We start from the raw sequence: 19,692 nt of genomic DNA, 5'->3' as shown, positions 1-19,692 counted from the left end.
ATGCTCTAACCAACAGAGCTGCCCAGCCAGGACCCAAATCAGAGATTTTTAAATAAAAATTATTCATCTCCTTATGATAGTTATAACAAAACAGCAAGAAGGTCTTTTCTGAGCCCTCTTCTTCATACATATCAGTTACATATATTGTTTTATATAAAATATTGGTCTACAGGATGTTTTCAAGTATATATACTCTTTATTGCATTCCTTCATTTGCATTAAACAATATATTTATATTTTCAATATAGTTTTGGACAAAACACAAAGACATGAACCTCACTGAATAAGAGACATAAGTTAGTACAATGCATGTTGTCTTCATGGGAAAAGAAAAGAGGCAAGAAAGAACTAAAACAGATAAGGGAACCCAGGATACTGGCTACCAGGAATCACAGAATTTCACAATACAGTCCACTTTTTGAAAAGCCACAAAGAAGCTAGGAATGAAAAGTTGAAACAAAGTAGACATGACATACAAGTCTACCAAAAATATGTAGATAGTAAGATCTGGAGATAATTTGCCTTTTACCATGGGGACAGCTGACGGAGTTACACCCAAGTGCCACGGTGGCAGCGAGCTTCATGGGCGGTTGCAGATGGCTTCTGATTGCTTGTCCTCACATTTTAAGCAGCAATGGGAGAGAGTAGCATGCTCCATAGGTGTCATCACCAAATATGATGACCTATTTAAATTCCTTCTAACTCAGTTATAAGACAAAGCCTTTGGAAGAAACGAGAAGAGGGTAAAGGAAATGTATTAAGTGTATTGGAATGGACGTTAAAGGACTGAGGGGAGAGAGCTGTAAAGTGATATTTTTTTTTTTTTCTGGAGAAGAGTGTTCTATTTAGATGCTAGACAGTACAGATAATTAAAATAAAGGAAGGATACATTCTAAGTAAGTCATTAAGCTAAGGCAAAAAGAAAAGTGGTGATGCTAATAAGCCTTTAGTATTATACTAAGGAACTGACCCATTTAGAGTTGGACCCTAATCAATGCTGAGAGGCTTGTAAATTATTTTAACAACTCCTTTCTTTATAGGGGTATAGGCTTTTCCCATACATCTTTCACAAGTTTTTAACAACACCTACCAGGTGGTAATGATTAGCATATCTCTTACCACAGAGGAAATCAGTTACATTCAGGGGATGTCATAGCCCACACACCAATACTCTTTCTATTAAGAAAGATCTCCTGATTCAGCTTGGAAACATCTCTGAAAATGATTGAGAACAGTCATCTTAGAAATCCAAAGCCTGCCCGATTTCTTCAGGCAAAGGTAACAACCAGCTTTCTGGGAGAACTTTAACCACATGCACAGGGAAGTTGTAAAATAATCCCTGTGAGCCCTCCCTGTTCCTGGTTTACCTGTAGAAAGTCTTCCTACTAATAGGCCAAACGTTGTCCTGCAACATCATTACATTTATTTAGAGCTTTTGGGTGGAGGGGGGAGTATGGGGCTTTAAATGAGTAGTGTTCACAAGTACAGTATGTCTCCCACACTTAAAGACTGAGGAAGAAGGAATCAGCTTGCAGGGAAAGGTAAGCACAGCATTCTAAAGCAGGTCTGTACCTTCCACAAAATAGTGGACTATCTCGATAAGCACAAGGAGGGGACTTTTATTGCACTGATCATGCAGAGTGAGCACGTGTTGAAGGCAGGGAACAATTCACTTCATTTAGGGTCTTGAGTAAATCCAGTGACGATCCCAGGCCATCTTTACCTTGGTCACTATGCGTTTGCAAATAGTCCATTTTCAAAGTCACGGGAGCGACTGAAAAAGAAATACCCCAAACACAAAAAACAGATGAGGGTCTGCAAAAAGTCATTCATCACAAAATCACTAAGAGCTTCTTGAAGGCTTTTTTAAACTTTCCACTATGCACTTGCTATGAGATGAGCATGTCACAAAGGAAAATGGTCCCAGCTCCATGCATTTATAAGCAGGTTCCAACAAATATGTACCATTGAGTTTTTCCTGCCTTGTGACAAGGAGATTTGCGAAGCAGGGCAGGGAAAGCAAACCAACAGTACAACAACCAATTTCCTTGCTTGGTCTCTCAGACCTACAACACAGTGAAGAATTCTCTAAGTGGAAAGAGTTGTCCAAGAAAGGCTGAGATTTGAAATTTATATGCACTGTAGAGCAAGCAACTTGTAGAACAGGCACTGGGATTTAAAAGAGTGGTAAGTCTGGTTGACAGTCTTAAGTGTTGTATATACATACTTACGCTCCTTCTTCTCTTAAGAGAGCCAAGAATTTTCTCACGCGGTATTCAGGATCCATCTAAACACATCAGAAGAAATAAAGACGATGGGTTAATGGTGCCTTCTAATAACTATGCACTTACTTCATGCCAAGGAAATCCTGGGCTTCAGACTCCCATCAGTGCTCTGCTGAGTCACAGAAATGTGCTACCTGTTCCTTGACCAGTATTCTGATACACAGGAAGCAGACTGCATCATTCAAGAGAAGTGAATAGGATTTCCTAGCATAGAGAATTATTCTATTCGAGGTTCCAAGTGACCCAGCTAGTCATTCACAGGCACCTCAGCTGCATGCTCCCTTAGGGAGAGTTATGTGAGGAGACAGCATGCCCAAGAAGACTAGTGTGAGAGCAGACGGCAGCCATTCATGGGGGCTTAAATGGCATCCAATTCATAGGACTCATCTAAAGCATAAAAGTGAGACCAAACTTGAAGAAACCAACTGCTGTTGCAATTAATAAAAAAAACTTACGCTAAAACTAAAAAAATTAAGAGTGGGACTGACTCCTCTAACCCAGGATAATCCAAGTCTACTGTGATAAGAATGGTGTCATGAGTCTAAGAAAAGATGGAGGAGTTCTGGTTCAGGCTCTAGGTTCAGGTCATTATAATTAATTATTAAGTTTCATTTTATATTCATATTTAACTAATTTATTTAACTATATTCAATTTTCATTGGTCCACCAGAGATGTGAAGTTATCTAAAAAATGCTCATTAAAAACATCTTTAATTCCTTGAGATGAATTTTTATTGTAAGAAACACACCTAACTTTTAAAAAATGTTCCAGGCAGGAGTCTGTTTCCCAAGAGGGAACTCCCTGCCCTCCAGGAATAGCTTTCAAATGCTCAGTGCAGCTGTGGGTAAATGTGCAATTGGATTCCCCCTCTAACTACCTTTCTTTTTTTTTTTTTTAAAGATCTCTTCTATCCCAGAAGTATAGAAGTTTCAAATGTATCAAAGTTAAGAGGTCAGACTACAAAGGACTAAAAAAAAGTGTGAATAGCTAACAAAAGAAACATTTTTCTTCTTTGGGAATAGAATTACATATGAATCAATTGTCAACTTCTTTAAAAAAATGGAACTGGCTGGAGCTCAGTTGTAGTCAGTACTTGCAGGTCTTTGCCCATTAAATATATTTAATATGTGTGAGCAACGACTTACTGACTTGCCTGTAGCTATGGAATTAAAAGTCAAGAGAAAGGGAGGAAAAAAGTAATCTAGATAAATGACTTTATTCCCTCAGGTGACATCCAGTCAGAGCAGATCCTCGGCACTGTGCAAGTTTTAACAGAATTGTGTACAGTGAGCAGAGAGGGAACATGACTTATATTCTGCTAGACTACGTGCCTCTTCACTTAGGCTCAGTCTCTCTAAGGCAGATCTAAGGAGAATTCACTCAGCTGCACGAAATCCATTTGACATGAAGGGGTTCAAACTCAGAGGCCTATGAAGTGTCAGTCGCTGAAGATTAGGCCCGAGTGCCCCACTCTCACTTTCTACCCCACATACACAAGAGACATGAACTTGATCACTGACCTGCAGGCATGAAAGCAAGAGGAAGGGGTAGGGATTGGGGAGAAAACCCCCGCATAGTTTCTTCTATGCAATTACTGAAAAAAAGTGTGTTGAAAGTAAAAAAATGAAGAGCTGATTATCTGACAGGTTTATCTTTTTCCAAGGAAAGAGCCAATACATCTGTATATGCACTTTTACTAAGAAAAATCCTAAGCAAAGTGATTAGTCTGTAACTTTAACTTACTGCTCAAAATGGGAAATAAATAAATTGGCTTAGAAGTAGTCTGGCTGACAGTTCAATAGATTAAACTTTAGGTTCCCGAAAACCACAATTTTATTTTAAAATAAATTTACCAGCAAAGATTAAAAAGCATTCATTTTGTCTTTCCAATCTGTTAGTGGTCCAAGAGCCTATTTCAGTTGTAACTGACACCACCACCGCCACCCACTGCTCACACTGATCAAGTGGCAGGGCTGAGCAGTAATACATATGCTTAGAATGTAGCCTAGGACCTCAGTAAATTCAATGCAAGTTTACTGAGCAGCCTACTATGTGTCTGCCTCTGTTCCAGGGGCTGGATTCAATAGTGAGTGACAGCCAAGGTCCCTGAACTCACTCACAGAGCTTGGTAAGGATACATTTATTATCTAACTAGATAAGCATAAGACACAGGATGGGTATGTGGAGGGGTAGAGTTCCCCAAAAAAGAGAAAAGGCAAGTTGCCAGTAGACGTGAGAAAGGCCCAAAGAAGTTTCATCTTTGCCCGAGCAATAGCCTGGAGCTCAGTTTTCCTGTGGGTGCTTAACTATATAGTAGTTTGCATGACATTTTCAGGAGCCCAGGCCAGGGGAAAATAGAGCCCAAGTCCAGTCTGCACAACTCAATTACTTTGTCTCTTAAAACAGCTTCCCAGGCCCCTGTTGGTGTATGTGTGGTAGCTGCCTGACCACTGATGGACAACATCACCCCCCCTCCATCAACTGCCTGTGACCCTGGATAACTCACTGACAACCTGTGGGACATTCGGTACCGTCATCTCTAAAATGAAGGGCAGCAGAACAATTGCTCTTTGAAGTTCTTTCTAATTCTACAATCTAGTGACTCCCACCCAATGTTAAAACTTAAAATAGCCCTAGCTGGTTTGGCTCAGTGGATAGGGCATCGGCCTGTAGACTGAAGGGCCCCGGGTTCGATTTCAGTCAAGGGCACATGCCCGGGTTTTGGGCTCGATCCCCTGTAGGGGGTGTGCAGAAGAAGGCAGCCGATCAATGATTCTTTCTCATCATTGATGTTTCTCTCTCTCTCTCTCCCTCTCTGAAATCAATAAAAATATTTAAAAAAAAACCAAAATAACTTTATAACCTTTTCTTCTATTTTTGAATTTTAAGAAGTGGTAAAGAAAAGTACCAATAAATTATTGTTTGATCTCAGGCTACTAATATCAACTTGAGCTCAGAAATAATATAAGGAAATTATAACAAATTAAAACTTTAGCAAACAGAAAGGCATGTGAAGTTTCTATGTCTGAATTGTATGGGGAAGGACGCGACTTACCTGTAGGGACATCTCGATCAACATTAGCAGCTTCTTGATTCCTATCCAGACCTTCTTATCTTTTACTTGCTGTGCAATTGTGGTACGTTCTTTATCCTTGAAGTTGCCCAAAAGCTATGAAAACAATAAAAGTAATGAAAGCACTATTATAGTGAATTGACATTATTAGTTAATTCTCACATTTATGCTTAAAAGAACAATGATAAGAAACAGTTGACTGGTTCAAGTTGACAGGATTCTCTCCTATTTTAAAAAAATCTAACCTGACCTTTCTAAACCCATTAGGTGTAATAATGAAATTGAAAATTGTTACCCTAAATCCTGTTTTCCTATAGGCCTTTATTATAATTTAGAGGTATATTTGCTGGGGGGAAAATAGCTCCACCATTAAGAAATGCTCCACCATTAAGAAATACCAGTTAAAATTTTTAACATTCCTTTCTAGAAACAAATCTATGTGTCAAAGCAGACTAAATTTAATTCTCTTATCCAACTGGCACAAACGCTGCTCAAGAAGATAACCTGGAGACATTTATTATATAAATAATTTCTATTTTGTTGGGGGTATGCCCCAATTTTATGGGTCTTGAGGATTTTAAGGAGCCTTCACACTCGAACAAGCCATAGATAATATTTTCTAACAGATCTCATCAAGTCACTTGTACACATTGATATTAATAAAAAGTTTAATGATTTATTTTTTAAATTAAAAACTTTGTCATTCTCAAAGATTGAAGAAAACATTTTCATATTATGAACTTGATTATAAAACAGTTCCTTTTACTTCTGTAACTTTCATGAAGTTCCTAAGATTTTAATCATTATTCCAATTTATTAAATAAATACAAGTAAATGGGCTGAAAGCTACTATGAATAACTGCATTTTCTATATTGATTACTGTCCCTGCCCTCACCCCACATTTCTGGTCCTTGTAATCTAGGTGCATCACTCATGCTGAACACGGAGTGCCTCATTGCTGGCTGTTTGTGAGCTGCCCACACCGAGAAGAGGGAAATTCACTCTAATTTATATTCATCTCTCATTCCCCTAAATCATGAAAACAACTGAAGGGACAGCCCAGGTCCCATATTCTAGGCTAACATAGAAACTAAACGCCAGGTGCAAAATCTGGCACCCCTTAGCATTATTTCCAGCCCCAACTCCTTTCTTATAAAGGAGTGAGCAATCCATTGACTCATTTTCACCTCCAAAGCTTCCAAGAGCTGCTCTCCTGTGGCAATGTTGGGCACGTGGATGGTGGTGCTGAAAGCGCTAAGCATTTCCATCTCCTGAAGGACATCTTTGCGGCTAGTGGTCCCAATAATAAGAAGCTTGCGGCCCTGACCACAGAGAGAAAATATGTTAAAATGCACAGCATAAGCTGATTCAAAAACTAGAGTAAGCCTGGACAATACCCATTTCTTTAATCGCAGAAATGCAAATGATTAGGCAATAAAAAATCATAATTTTTCTCTTGAAATTAAAAAAGAATAATCAACACCACGATTTAGAAAGAGCAACACTTTCTTCAGGACAGGATTCAGAAAGAGGCAACAACTCTTTCTCCTCATTCACATCAATAAAATAGTAGCTTAGTAAATCAGGAGGACATACAAGCCAAGACACTTCAGTCCATGTTTGTAATTCATTTTTCATAGCCAACATGGTATATGTATAGTGGGAACTGGAAAAAAATGAATGAATGAATGAAAAGTCTGTATCATCCACTTAGCAAAGCTTTATTATGATTTTTAGAAGGAGTAGGGTACAAATATTTTACATGTTATGTAGCTTAATTGTGAAAGGCATGGTGCTAAGTAATGTACATAATTGTGTCATTTAATATTTTTAAATTTCATTTTTATTTCCAACCCCAAAAATATGTTTAAAAACTGTACCAGGCTTATGCCACTATTCCTATTGCCTGTCTACAGAGGCAGCCACTTTCTTAGCTTTTTTCTGGTACTTACTTTCTTATTTTTAAATAACAAGGTTATACTACTATTTTAAGAATTTTGTTTTTAGCTTTAAATATTCTTTACTGACTTACTATTATGGAAGATGGTTATTTAATATTAATTTTGCATCCCCCTCCTATATCCTTTCTCATCCTTCTAATAGTTATTTCACAGTCTCTGATTAAATCTATATTCATAATAAATCTATATTTATTATGATTATATAAATGCGACTTACAGCTAAGCCATATTAATTTCCTTTCTTGGACGACATTTTGTTTTTAGTGGAGTTAATAATTGTCATTTTCCTCCTTTGCTTAGTTTACCAGGTACTTATCACAAGTTCATCTCCAAACAAACACAACCATGAATATTCTTTTCAATATATTCAAACATGTTAGGAAATTCTAAAGTTGTTTTTTTTAAAGACATCTCCCTCCTGAAGTCTCCTGTTCTCAGAGCTCAGTCTGAAATGACTGCTCTCTAGGCCTGCTCTGCAGCTGCAGTTCTAGAACATTCCACTCCCCTCTGTTATAACCCGTTTCCTAGCCTTCCCTTTCCTTCATTTATTCTCTCTTCCCTGTGGTGTATATACTCCAAAAGCTTCCTAAGAAGCTTTGGTATATGGGAGTAAAAACTTAAACATTTCTTTGAATGTCTGGAAATGCCTTTATTCTACCCTTAATATTGTGCACACTATTCATAATTGACAGTTTGGCTAGGTATAGAGAACAAGGTTGGAAATAATTTTCCCCTCAGAATTTTGAAGGCACTCTGCTATCATTTAATTTTCAGTACTGTTGGCTGGACGACTGATGCCATTCTGATTTTCTGACTCTTTGTTTCTAACTTGTATTTTAAAATTATATCTTAAAAATATAATTTTAAAGGAATCCTTTCTTTATCCCTATGTTATGTAATTTCAAAATTATGTACCTTGAGATCAAGTCTTTCTTTACTCATTTTACTGGGATTAGATGGGTCCTTTCTAAACTGGAAATAATCATTCAGTCCTAGGAAATTTCTTTGAGGTTTTCTTCTGTTCATTTTCTTTCGTTTGTGCTCTGCCTAACCCCACCCCAAAATTTCTATTAGTTGGATACTGGTCTACTAATACTAATCTTTTTCTTTTCTATTTTTTGCTCTTGGTTTTTATTTCTTTCTCTAATACTTTTTAGGTTAGCATCAACTTTATCTTCCAACCTTAACATTAATCTCTGTCTATATATTTTTTTTATTTCTAAGAGCTCTTTCTTATTTCTTGAATCTTTTTTTATTGCATCCTGTTATATTTCATGGATACAATACTTAATTTTAGATTTCTGTGAATTCTACAGATTTTTAAAATGTTTTCTTCTTTGTCTCTGTTTCCTCTGAGTTTGTTTTTTCCTATTTGTTCATTGGAGGCTTTCGCAAGAGTGTGGTCATTATTTGATGACTAATCACAATTAAGAGTTAAATTAATATCTGGGAGCTATTAGTATGAGGGCTTCACTACAGGGTGAGGATCATCAGATAAGACTTGGCTGATGATTAGGGGTCCCTCAAAAGGTCAGGATGTATAAATTTTTTCCCAGAGAAGACTCTTCCAATCTCCTTCCTGAGGGCTCTGAAACCTACTTTCCAGCATACTGGAAGCAGATGGGGAAAGGTGTCTGAGTATCTTGCTGTTCAATATGGAGACCTTCATTTACTCCTATTTGCAGTATGGCACCTCTTTAGAGCACACTCTCACTTAATGTTCATTATAACCCTGAGAATTAAGTATTAACATTATCTCTATTTTACTGATGAAACTATTGAGTCTCACAGAAATAAATAATTTGTTCAAGGTCAAGAACTAAAAAAAGATGAAGCCAGGAATGAAAACCAGATCCAGAATCCAAAACTGTATGCTGCCTTTCTTCATGAACAACACATTAAAAAAAAAAAACTTACTTGGAAAATGGAATACATTTTTAACTTATGTCACTGTATTTATATACACTCATTCCACAGACAAACCTTTAACACAATTATTAAACCTATTCACAGATCTTAGAAATTCAGCGTTTTAAAACAAATATGCAAATAAATAATTATGTGTAAATTAAAATAAATATAGGAAAAGATTTTAAGAAGTTGAAGAACAGATGCAAAAACAATTTCAATAAGGCATGCTACTGTCAATAAGACATGCTAGCCTGTCTCAGTCCTATTCATTGTTTTTGTCCATCTACTGTTCTAAGAATAGATAACGCGTCACTATAAACAAAGGCATGTCAAAGAAACAAAACGGAACCCTTATGGTAGAATTAGTGATTAGCATATCAGATGACTGTGCAAGGACTATGGGATAGACTTATACCTGTGATGTACACAGATGGAAAGATAATCATTATTATTAGTGAAGAAATCAAGTAGCTACAAATCAAACACATTTATCCACAGAGCTTTACCAAGCTCCTAGATGAATATGGAACAGACTTTGTATCTATGGATGAATACAAGGGATCATTACAATACAACATGGAAAGGTAGAGATGTTGTCACAGTCTGTCATGGTGGAGGGAAGAAACATGAACCAGAGGAACATCTCCTTTTTTCGGAGGAGGTAATTCCTGAGCTGAGTCGTAATGAGTAGGTTGGTTAGGACGATGAAGGGGAAGGTCATCTCAAACCAGAAGGAACTGAAATATGTAAGTCCAAAGGCAAAATAACATAAACAAAAACTGAGGTGCTGGGGTAATTACAAATGCATGAAGACTTATAAATATCTACTGTAACAGAAAAGTGGTGCATTTACACTACATTGCAGGTATTTTTCAACACTAAATTCTAGTGGTAAACTTAGAAACATATTTCTGAAGGCTAAGAGATGTCAAAGGCCACACAGGCTGGAATATCCTTACTACATGTAAAGATTAAGTGGTTCTTCTCTTTTTTCCTTAGTTTTTTAATGTTCCATAGCCTGTAATTCAAACTCCCTCACCTTGCTCCTCTCTCACAGACAACAACGCTGGCCCTAGAAGATGGCACTGAGGGAGAAGCTTCTTACTCATTCCAGAAAGCTGGAGCTGCCATTTTCCCAGTGAGCCTTTTTCTTAGGCTCACAGTAACTACTGAGTCTCACAGAAACTCAGTGTTGAAAGACTGGGAAATGTAGAGCAACTTATAATAGAGATGCTAATTTATGTTTTGCTTTTCTTCTTGTTTAACAAGACTGCAAACACTGAACAGAGGTCACGACCCAGGCAAGTTCAGGCCTTGACTTGTAAAGCATCATCTTTACAAAAACACCAAAAACACACACACACACAAAAAACACAACACCACATTACGAAATAATTAAATTGTGCCGGGTCATTTTGTATATTAATTAGTGGAGTAATGCTCACGAGGAAGCTTTACCATGAAAAAGCAGCTCTGAATGTATTAATAAAATAAATCACATTGGAGAATGTTTTGGAGAAAAAGCTGACAGCAGCACAAAACAGGAAGGCCAGCTTTAAAAATAAAAGTAGAGCTCAACCCAAGAGGGTAAATCTAACGTGTTAGTATGTGGCTACTAGTCTCAAGCCCACAGCGCCAAAACATGCTCCTTGATGGAAAGAAAAAAAAAATGTTCCCAGCATACTCTTTACTGAGATTTGTTGGTCCTGTTGCAATAAAGAAAAGGCCTAAATAAAATGACTATCTGCCAATCGGATTATGATAAACATTGTTCCAAGGTTAAGTAAGTATTAGTTAACTAATTCTTAGTGCCATAAGAAGCAACTCAGGTGAAAACATTACCATGAAAAAGGCAGGGCTCAGTCAGGTGTTGATCCTTCAAAAAACACTTCTTTACATGATGAAGAATGAGCCAAGTACTAAGCAGTATCTAAGCCTTTTGCCACACAAAGGCCTAACCAGATAATCCACACCCTTTCATAGGTCTTGCCCATTGATTGGCCCCAATAAACTGATTTGTAACAAAAGTTCATATGGAAGAAAGCTTTTTTTCTTCTTAAATAAAAATGCCACCAATATAATACTGCAGTGAAATGGAAGGGCTGATTTTAACCTGTGAACAAAAGTAAAGTCAGTTATGCAGTAAAGAAAGGCCATTCTTTCCATATCATTCAATGCTGAGCAAGTGTAATACATCCTTGGTAAGAAGAATTAACTGTGAACAATTGGAGACTCTGAAATGGATTAAGAAGTTTAAAAGTGCAACTCTAAACTGCTGTGTGCTGGGGGCCTTAAATTTTATTTTCTGATTGTTAGAAGTTGAGGTTTTTGTAAACACAAATGAAACATTTCAGGATATTAAGAATTTATAAACCCAGTAACCAAAAGATACAATAAATGAGTTGATTAGACCATTAACAAGAATTTTTTCTGTTCAGGTACTTAGGGAATTATGTGATTTGGTTTGTGCCTTCAAAGTGATTATAATTTAGCCGGAAAGAGCAAATAAATATTCAGGGACCACTACCAAGTAACACATCAGTAAATACAAACTAATAATGGCAGAGGGAGCACAGCATATGGGGACAGTTTCATTGGGGTCATCCAGGAAGATTCCTGTAGCACTGTGGAGACATGACAAAGGAGGCACCTGAGGAGAAGGTTGAGTCTCTAATGCTACTAAATCCTATGTGGGTGGTGGGGGCAGCTGAGCCAGAGTGCGAAGGGCTGGTAACAAAGTCTCCTTGGAGAGATGGGGAGTGGGCAGCCAATAAAAGGAAAACTCAGAATGCCACACTAAGGAAGGAGGTTTGGTATAAAAAGCAACAGGAAACTAAAGAAGGTTCTCAGGGAGGAAGAACTGTGATGAAGAGACAGATGATCCTCGTGGCCAGTGAGAAAGCTGCTGCACTAATCGCATGCCAGTTCTAAAAGCAAGCATGCCAGGAGGGACGTCTGCATACCTCAGGTATATGGTGGCATCCTTTTTAATGCAAGCCCAGGGCTGGCAGAAAGCAAGGGAGGAGAGGCAAGTACAGTCTCCATTGTTCATAGCTGTGTGATCCTGGCTAGATTATTTCACTTCTCAGGACTTGTCTCCTCCCCAACCATAAAAATGGGATTAAAAATCATACCTACCTGTCAGAGTAGAACAAGAATGAAAGGAAGTGAGAACTTGAATGGTTTTGAGGGGAACCTGAAAAATCATCCTCTGCCTAGGACGTCAGGAATCTACAGCAGTAGGTCGGGTGGGCGAGCAGGGGGCACCTGAGAATTCCTTTTTCCAACAACACAGGGCACCAGCAGCAGAAGATACCAAGAGCACATTCTCCCACAGGGCCAAGATTCACTGTGTTAGGGGAAGATGAGAGCACCAATCTTCAGCTTAACTAGGGTTACGGTGAGGCCCAGACGAGGCCTGAAGCGAAAGATCAAACACCCCCTCAGAAGAGTCAGGGCAGCTGTGAGAATGAGGGGCCTCAGTAAGAGGCAGGGGCTTCTGAGGGAACAATCAGTTCAGGGCAGAGGGTGTGAAAACACTTTCCTGGTAAGAGGGGCTTTAGTCCATCGCTTATCCTAGCTTCATTCTTGAAATGGAAATAATTTCTTTTATTTTACTTAGTTTGTCTTATTCAATAGAGATATTTAAAAAAAATTATACCTAACATAGTGCTTGTATGCCTTTATTGCTGCATTTATTTGCAAATCTGAATCTTGTTTCTAGCCTGTCCCCCCTAGGGGGAGGAGCCATGTTTTATTCACCTGTTCTCCTGGTAGTTCTTAGCCCAGCAAGCCTAGCACAGAAGACTCCTATGCTCCCTCTGCCTAGAATGCTCTTCCCTTATATATCCACATGGTTCTCTCCCTCAGAGTCAAGGTGTTGCTTGAATGTCACCTTTCCCATAAGGCCCTACACAAAACCACCCCCTACACCCCATTTAAAACTGCAATCCCCACTTCCTCTCCTTCCTTTTTCCTGATGTTCCCCCACAGCATGAATCACCTTTTAACATACTAAATACTTACTCATTTACTACCTTTACTTATTTATTGTATTTATTACTGGTCTTCCTTCATAAGGATGGGACTTCTATTTGGTTTTATTAATGTATTCAGGGCTAGTCTTGTAGACAGAAGTTAATAAATTTGTGTTGAATGAATGAATGGTGATCTCAGTGTAGCTTTCTAGAAGATCATTCTTTGTTATGTTCTCTCTCCTGGTTCTGTAAAAATGCACATTATACCAAGTGTTCAATAGGAAAATATATTCTGAGCTGCAAGTGTTGAATGCTATGATAATAAGTTTTAAAGAAAATAATCTGCCCTGGCTGGTTTGGCTCAGTGGATAGAGCATTGGCCTGGGGACTGAAGGGTCCCAGGTTAGATTCCAGTCAAGGGCACATGCCCGGGTTGTGGGCTCGATCCCTGGTTGGAAACGTGCAGGAGGCAGCTGATCAATGGTTCTCTCTCATCATTGATGTTTCTCTCTCTCTCTCTCCCTCTCCTTTCCTCTCTGAAATCAATAAAAATATATTTAAAAAAATAAAGAAAATAATCTAAAATGAATGGCATGTATGATTCATTTACAATATAAGTAGATGCAAAGGCCGTCATAGCTCTTTCTTTTAGCTACTTAATTGATCAATCAATGATCAAGCTATTGATTAGATAATACAGACTTCTCTAACAGAGAAAAGATAAAATTCATTAGAAGCCATTAATTTAAGCTAGTGAGATAACAAGTATTAGTAAACATCTATTGCAATTCTTGGTTCTCCCAAGCCAATGGGAAAAATTGACTACCAATAAAAACAACCAGGAATCTCTGGACAGTGAAAGGAGAGGAATGGGGCCTCTTTGCATATCCTGCATGCAGTTCTGATTTCTCATGCTCAAATGTCTGCAACTTCTTCTATTTTTTTTTTTTGGGGGGGGGGGGAGGTAGTTAAATGTTTATGTTGAATACCAAAGGAAGGATGTTTCAAATAAATCATGCTACAACTAGGCAGACAACTATAGTTAAACTCTCCATTAGATTTTACCCTGAAGCAAATTCTTAGTCTACTGTCTTTGTAACTATTGCAAGTAGGGCTGAGGACAATAAGGAGGGGAATTCATGATGCAGATTGGATATGAACTGAGAAATTTCACCCCAAATAGTTACTGTAGGCGAACAGCCCACTTCGTAATATTAAAGAAAATTTTAGTACCAGTTTGTGAAAAAGACACCGAGTCATCAGATTTTACCCTTGGAGTAACTCTTAAAGATTACCTAATCCTTGCCTTCTCTCTCTTCTGGTTATTTTGTAGCCGAGAAACCTGGGGTAAGAAGTGAAGGAATCTGTCTGAAGCTTTTATATCCAGGAGGGAGCTGAAACTGAGCTCAGGCCTCATTGATAATCCACTACGCTTTGCTGTCCACTGTTCTTATTTGTGTAATTTTAAACTCATTTCAGCAATAGCTGATCCTTAATTATGAGTTAGTTAGGTTAGATATATTACCTAGACATTCTGACCTCTGAGCTCTTAGGAGAAAGGTTAAAGAAAATAAAGTTATACTCTTAGTATTCTTGTACCAAAGGAATAGATGCGTTCTCTCATTAGAAACTTAACTAAGATGACCACTGATTAATCCGAACTCCTTGACCTTTGCACCCACAGTAGATTTTTCCTACTTCTCTCAGCATTTAGCTGCATACACCCTAAAATGACCCCTCTGCTCTATCAGGTAAATTTTCTTTTTCTTTTATTTAATTTCTATCTCTGTGATTAAAATAAATATTTTTATTGTTTTGTGGGTTTTTTTTTGTGTGAGAGAGAGAGAGGACGGGAGAGAGAGAAACATCAATGTGCAAATGAAACTTTGATTGGCTGCCTCGTGTACACTCCTACCCAGTCATGTGCCTGACTGGGAATTGAACCTGCAGAGGACAATGCCTAACCAACTGAACCACATGGGACAGGGCTACCTCTGTGATTTTTATCCATAAAATTCCTCTTTATTAAAATGTTTTCCAGAGTTTTCTTACAGTTTGTAATTATCTCTCATGTTCAAAATATTTCAAAACCTGCCCTCATATAACCCCACACAATCCAGTTTACTCCTTTAGGCCCCACCTTTCAGAACATGGATTCAACATGCCCAGTAATAATATCTCACTTATCTGGAGACCAATTTGCTGGACAATATCAGCTATCCTGAACACAGACAGTCAAGAAACAAGAAAACAGCACAAGTCCTCTAACTTCTAGGATGGAAGACAACACACAAGTGACTTTATTCACAGGTGGTACCAACTTATCATTAGGCTCAGTGGGCACAGTGCAAGGGCCCATAAAACTATGAGAGACCCACAAAAGTATTCTTTCTTTTAAAATCAGAAGAAAAAGAACTTTCAGGTTGAAGAAAATGTTTTAAATATATATATATATTTTTTAACTGAAGGAAGGTACCTACAGAAGGCATAACATGGCCCTGCTTACAGGAAAGCTCCCCCAGCTTTCACCATAGCCTACTTACTCTTACTTTACAAACAACTCGTGAGTCCTAGTGGTTGCCTGTCTAGTTCACAGATGACCAGAAGCAGCAAATTAGAAGAGGGGGAACTGTCAGAGGCAGGAACTGATACAACTCAATTGGATTCTGCAAGTAACAGCTGATAGCAAAATAATTAAAAACAAGAACAGGTACAAAAATTCAAAAACAAAACAAGGCAAAAACAGGGCACATTGGGCCTACTTAATGCCTACTGTGGAATCTTATACATTCTAATAGTTCTCGCTGTTACTCATATTACTGACCCATGTGATTATGGTATGCAATGATGATCCTTATTCATTAACATAGCGTTTATAATACTTTGCTTTAGAAAGATATATGTAGCAATTTTTTCCTTTCATAAAAGGCTAAAGTGGTGGTGAATACACAATACACCATACAGATGTAGTATAGAACTGTACACCTGAAATGTATAATTTTATTAACCAATGCCACCCCAATAAATTCAATAAGAAATAAAATAAGGCTAAAGTATAACACTTGATATTTAAAAAGGTTAAGATTCAGTCACTTGGGGAAAATGAAGCCTTTGATTTCTTATGAATTCCTATTCTTGCCTCCAGTGAAACTGAGTATGCCATATGAAGTCTAAGATAAGTAACTGTACATGACACATATCCTTCAGTTCCCAAGAATCAGTCAGCATATAAATAACAAGTCTGCTGATTCTGGCACAGCACACCCTTTGCCATCCCTCCCCACTGCTGCAGAGCAGGAATTCCTTAGCATGGCACAGTGGCCCTGAGAAATCTCCCTCTTACTCATCGTTCAAGACCAAGATCAAGAACTACTATTTGTGAAATGTTTGTAGATTTTCTCAGGCATAATGGACCATGCTTGCCTTTATACTTATATTTTATAAGAGTATATGTCCCAAACACTGAATGGGTTGTGCTAAATTATTGGATGTCTTTCTGAAGCTTGAATTTAACTGGGCATCCTATATTCATATCTACTAAGTCTGGCAACTCTATTCCGGGCAGATTCAGCCCCACACCAGAGTGGACAGCTTGGTGAGCAGGGTGTGGGCTGCATGTTTACCCCATCCTGCCACTTGACCTTGTGCACAAACTGCACAACTGAACATGTGGTCCTGGATTATGAGCTCTTTGAGGGCAGGTAAATGTCTTATTCATCTTCATATTTCTGTAGTGTGGAACAAATGCATATCCTAGTAAAAGCATATATTCCTTAAAGTAATATTTCAGACTTGTCTGTCAAAAGAAATATTTTTGGATGGAAAAGAAATTTCCTATCTCCCTTCCATGAAACTTAATATAACTATTACCATCTATCTTAGTCACACGGCATTCAACTGTCATGAGTTCAGACTAGAAGCACAGCACTGAGCTGAATGCCAGGTGCGTTTCCAAGGACAACTGTGAGAGCCATTAGGCACTTTCATACTTTACTCTCAGGACCACAGGGTGTCTTACAGGCCAGACCTTAAATTAAATCAGCCTTAAAAAAAGAAATAAGGTTAAAAAATATTATATAATAAACAAGTTTAGAGACAAAGGTAGAGTTACTTAACTCTGTTAGTCACACAGCAAATTAGTTGGAAGGGTTGGAATGAAAGAATTTTGACAGTTATGCTAAGTTAAAAATGAAAATAATAACATTGTTTTTATTTTTCCTGATTATAAAGTAATAAATTCTTATTGTAGAAAATTTATAAAATACAGGAAATAAAGTAGAAAAAAATCACCTACAATTCTACTGTCTAAGTCATAGCAGTTGTCTTTAAGATGGAGAAATACTAGAACTGCCTTTTATTTTCATTCTTGAAAAAATTTCCTTTTTTGTGTATGTTTTAAAATAAACATCATCTTATAAAATAATACTAGTAGATGTATTAAACTATTGAGATGATGAATTCAAATCTTTTTTACTAATAGGGTATGTGGTCTGAAAGTTTGGAGGCCATTAATATAAAGGCAATCAAAACATACAATTATGGAATACTTGCTTTTCTTTTTATAACTGAAATCTTTTTTTCTTTATAACTGAAATCACACTATAGGAATAACTGAGGATGAAGTGCAAGGTGATTTGATAGCTGTGCAGGCAGTTGCTGACATAGATAACAGGTCACTAGCTGGGTGGCCAGAGCTTTTCATCTGACTGCTGTCACTTGGTATTTCTCCCTATCCTCCCTTCCTATCATTACCCCTCTTCTTCCAGAAACTTGCCCATTCTTCCACTTGCTCCAGAGCTGGCTAAGGCAGGGTCTGTAGGAGCAAGATGGCTGGCAGCTAGAGGAAAAAAGAAAGCTACTATGCTCTTTCTTGCTGACATGTTTAGGACTTGCTTCTTTAGCAGTAGGCCATGTATTAGCTCCTTTGATCGGGTTGGCCACTTTGTTGGTTTTAGATATTTTTGTGTGTGTGAGGAAAGACAGAGTTTTCTTTGAAGTGAATAATAAACTAATAACTGAGTTGTGCTTTGCAGTTTACAAAGAACTATAATAAACATTTATCTTATTTAATTCTCCCAACTTAAATATCACTATTGTTCCTACTTTACAAATGAGAAAAGTGAGGCTCAGAAATTAAGAAACTGGATTCGAATTCAAGTCTTTGCATTCTAACTGCTGTGCCATCTATACTGCCAATGCCAGTTCTACGTGTAGTTAAGAACCACCATCTTCAGAATATCCATCAACAAATATAATCTACATAGCCCAACTAGGTTGAGAAAGAGAGAGGGAGGAAGGAAAGAGAGAGGGGAAGAGAGAGAGAGAGGGAGGGAGAGAGGGAGGGAGAGAGGGAGGGAGAGAAGGAGAGAGGGAGGGAGAGAGAGGAAAACAGAGGGTTTCCATTTCCCAATGTGAGGAGAATGTAGATGAAGTGGTTCTAGAATCTAGACCAAGTAGTGACTTAAAGAGATCAAGGACTGATTCCATCTTTATTCAATAACTATCAGGAATACTGATGGATTGTTCGGACCCTTTGTAAGGTTCCTCTTATTGGTTCTTCTTAGCCAATAGCTGTCATGCCATGTAGCATAAACCCCTAGGGAATCTCCAAAGATCTGTGCACTTGAGGACAGGAGGGTAGGAAAGAAGCTGTGAAATGTTATTCTGTTCCACCTTGAGTTAGAAGAAAGGGGTAAGTTACAAGGAACAGGTGGTTGCAGGGATAAAGCAAGTAGGTAGGCCAGTCCCTGGAGGCTGAGGACAAGTGCAATGGGTAGTGTCCTCAGAAATCTCACAATGTGGGCCGGCCCTGCACTTCTTACCTGATGAGCTCTGAAATTTGTCTCTATTTCATTTTTCCTTTTATAACTGGGATTCCCAATCCCCAGGTCAGAATATTTGTCTTCTAAATTTCAGCAATGAGAGATGGAGAAGCAGGGTGTCCCTATTTCTTTTTCCAGTATTGCATATGAGTTAAGTTGTGTCTGGGCACTCCAAGCTGGAACTGTGAACTTAACTTTCCATGAAAAATTTGCTGTATATAGTTGTTACATCCTTTAGTTTTCCTATCTTACAAGCTAAAGGTTCTGTGGACTATCTAAAGGTACCTCTTTTCTTAAAAAACCAACAACACACCAAAACAAAAAACAAAAACAGGAAAATACATTTCTAGTTTCATACAACAGCCTTAACAAAATACTAGACCCTCTAAGAACTTTTTTAAAAAAAAAAAAAATATTTTATTGCCATGACCAGTTTGGCTCAGTGGATAGAGCGTCAGCCTGTGGACTGAAGGGTCCCGGGTTCGATTCCGGTCAAGGGCATGTACCTTGGTTGCGGGCACATCCCCAGTAGAGGGCGTGCAGGAAGGCAGCTGATCGATGTTTCTCATAGATGTTTCTAACTCTCTATCCATCTCCCTTCCTCTCCTGTAAAAAATCAATAAAAATATCTCTAATTTTAAAATTTTTTATTAAAAAAAAT

The 19,692-nt window shown here is 38.0% G+C and overlaps 1 protein-coding gene across 2 annotated transcripts in view; it reads right to left on the bottom strand.

Moving 5' to 3' along the window:
* Positions 1-176: 176 nt before the first annotated feature.
* The window catches only part of NSF (N-ethylmaleimide sensitive factor, vesicle fusing ATPase), a 114,012-nt gene continuing 94,496 nt past the window's right edge, over positions 177-19,692 (bottom strand). The window contains exons 18-21 of one of the 2 annotated variants that reach the window (XM_006092209.3): positions 6,548-6,682; positions 5,342-5,455; positions 2,228-2,287; positions 177-1,774 (exon numbers count right to left, since the gene is read on the bottom strand). In XM_006092209.3, the coding sequence (XP_006092271.1) occupies positions 2,228-2,287; positions 5,342-5,455; positions 6,548-6,682 (309 nt within the window). In that variant the 3' untranslated portion in view covers positions 177-1,774. The remainder of the gene's footprint in view (positions 1,775-2,227; positions 2,288-5,341; positions 5,456-6,547; positions 6,683-19,692) is intronic. The other variant, XM_014458721.2, reaches the window with a different exon arrangement.

The sequence above is a fragment of the Myotis lucifugus genome, unplaced genomic scaffold (assembly GCF_000147115.1).
Source record: "Myotis lucifugus unplaced genomic scaffold, Myoluc2.0 scaffold_99, whole genome shotgun sequence".
Classification (NCBI taxonomy): Eukaryota; Metazoa; Chordata; class Mammalia; order Chiroptera; family Vespertilionidae; genus Myotis; species Myotis lucifugus.
This window is presented reverse-complemented; position numbering and strand designations above follow the sequence as displayed.